Source organism: Arachis ipaensis, chromosome B06 (genome assembly GCF_000816755.2).
Source record: "Arachis ipaensis cultivar K30076 chromosome B06, Araip1.1, whole genome shotgun sequence".
Classification (NCBI taxonomy): Eukaryota; Viridiplantae; Streptophyta; class Magnoliopsida; order Fabales; family Fabaceae; genus Arachis; species Arachis ipaensis.
The window spans coordinates 129137791-129140326 of NC_029790.2; the positions used below are offsets into that span (position 1 = coordinate 129137791).

General features: G+C 36.0%; 1 protein-coding gene across 1 annotated transcript in view; it reads right to left on the reverse strand.

The window, feature by feature from the left end:
* LOC107647516 (9-cis-epoxycarotenoid dioxygenase NCED3, chloroplastic-like) overlaps nt 1–321 on the reverse strand; it is a 622-nt gene extending 301 nt beyond the window's left edge. The window contains exon 1 of the mRNA XM_016351588.1: nt 9–321. Coding sequence (XP_016207074.1) covers nt 9–321 — 313 coding nt within the window. The remainder of the gene's footprint in view (nt 1–8) is intronic.

Sequence of the window (2536 nt, forward strand, 5' to 3'; positions counted from 1 at the left end):
ATGTGTACTTGGGGAGAATCCCGAGCCTCGATTTTTTTTGCCGTCGTACATCACCGGTGACCCTCCATTGATCATCTCCCCTACAAAGAGTCGGATTTCCATGTCCGGCGATTTCTCCCCCTCCGGCAAGAACCGAAAATACTTCAGGTACGGCCTGGACACATCATAGCTGAGTGCGAAGAGCTCGCGAGAAACGGGATTGACCTTCGGGTGCGCGATCATGGTGGAATTGAGCTGGTTCCCGAAGCTGTAACGGCCAATAGTTTTTAGATCGCCGGAGATAGTGATTTGCACCTCGTAGGGGAGGTCGTCCTCCGACATGGCGAGAAGGCTGCCGTTGAAGAAGACGAGGCCTACGTTCGCGACGCTGGAGCCATGACGGTTGTCGAGGATCCCGCACAAACCCCGCGCATAGAAGAGTGTGGAATTAGGAATTTTTGTGTTGATTAACAAAGATTAATAAAACTATTGATTATACATTGAAATGGATTGATCAGAGTGATTTTGCAATGGTGGATGAGTTTAAGAAGGAAGAGGAAGGTCTTTCAAGTGTGTTTTGTCCAATTATTTCGAAGATGATTGAAGATCATGATGCTCGTGGTAGTGAAAGGAGAAGAGAAAGGTTGAAGAAAAGGTGCTGGTGGTCCAAAACGTGTTCTTTTCTTTTTTTTTTTAATTTTATAATTTTTTATTAAATAGGGGTAGTTTATGAATAAAATTAAAAATTTTATTAAAAATGACGATTTTAATACGAAAAAAAAAAACGTTAAGGATGATTCTAAATCGAAAATTACGATGTGAATGGTTTCAATTCTGACCCTCAACGTTAGGGACTAAAACAATACTTATCCCTAACTATTATGTGACATGATGATATTACATATTAGTATTACATGTCACAAAATAATTAGTTGGCGTGTTATTTGACATGTCATAAATTTACATAAAATTAAAGAACAATACAATTTTCGATACCAAAAATCGACGACCAACGTTCGCATCGATATTTTTTGATAGCTTGTCATTGATACAGTAAAAGAAAATAGTTAGAAATAAAACATTAAAATTGACAGCCAAGTCATCTGTTGTATTGGCGACGTTAGCAAGTTTTAATATTATGTCACATTATTGATAAAGCATTAATGTTTTTTGTTAAATCGACAGATGTGTCATCTATTTTAATATTTATAATATTAACAACATTTGTCGTTGATAAATTTGGATGATAGAGATCTCTTCTCAAAATCAGATGAATAGTATAAATTTATTATATAAAATAAACATTTAGCGTTTGTTTTGAGGTACTAGGACAGAGACTGAGAGACTGAGACACAGTATCATGTTTGTTGGCTCAGAGACTGGCACTAAAATTTCTGTCTCTGTCCCTAAAATTTCAGTATTTCAGTACCTCCAAAAAGTAGGGACATAGGGGACTGAAATTTTTAGAGACTGAAATTTTAATAACATTTTATACCTAAAATACCTTCATTTCAATTAATTAATTCCAATTTTATCCTTTGTGCAAATTAAATTAGAGTTTTATTCTTGTTTCAATTTCTGTCTCTCACTTTGCACCAAACAGAATATTGAAATTTATTTCGGTCTCTGTCTCTTAGTCTCAGTCTCTCAGTCTCAGTCTTTTAATCTCTATCTCTCTACCAAACGCTACCTTAAGGTGTTGATATTTTTACTAACAAAAATCGACAATCATCAATAAAAAATCTTACTCGTACATACTTCGTGCCTCCCTCATTTCACCCCAATTCACCACTTACATTTCACCTTATAAATTAACCCCGCTTTCCCTATTTCACTTCCGCTTTTTCACCAACCCTCCCTTTCCGCCGATGCACTCTAAGCACTTCGTCATACTCATGCCACCATCGCTCCATCATACTTGTGTCGTTGTTGTTGCGGCTCTAATATTCCTTTTCAATTGACACCTCTCAATCAACATCAGTTAGTGGGCTGACCACGATGATCAATATCGATATTTTAGATCTTAGGGAACGGACCACAATACTCAATAGAAAAATTGAACAATATGTAGTTAAATATAGAGAGTTTGAAGACCACTCCAAAAAGGGAAAAGAGAGAGAGAGAGCTAGAAAGCCTATATGAAAGGGAGAAAATAAAATAACAACAAACAGTTGAATCCTTGCATGAGGATCTCAACACTAGTAGCTCACAGATGGACCAATTTAGTTATCAACCCAGCAACTTGATTAAGTATATGATGGTCATCTAGATCACGTTCTTTCGAACCTCCTCATTTTACTTTTCCAAGTTCACATCTCGCGGCCTCTACAGAAGCCACAGGGTTCTTCTCAAATGGAGGATGATCGCAACGACTTCGATGACTCAGATAAGAACTATTTAGACGAGTATAATTAGGGTTATTTACTTTACTTTGAATATTTTATATTATTAGTGGATTACTGTTTAGACAAATATGAGTATGAGTTTAGTTATTTATTTTATTTTGCATCTTTATGCTAAAAAATTATTTATTATATTGATAAGTTTGCAAACTCAT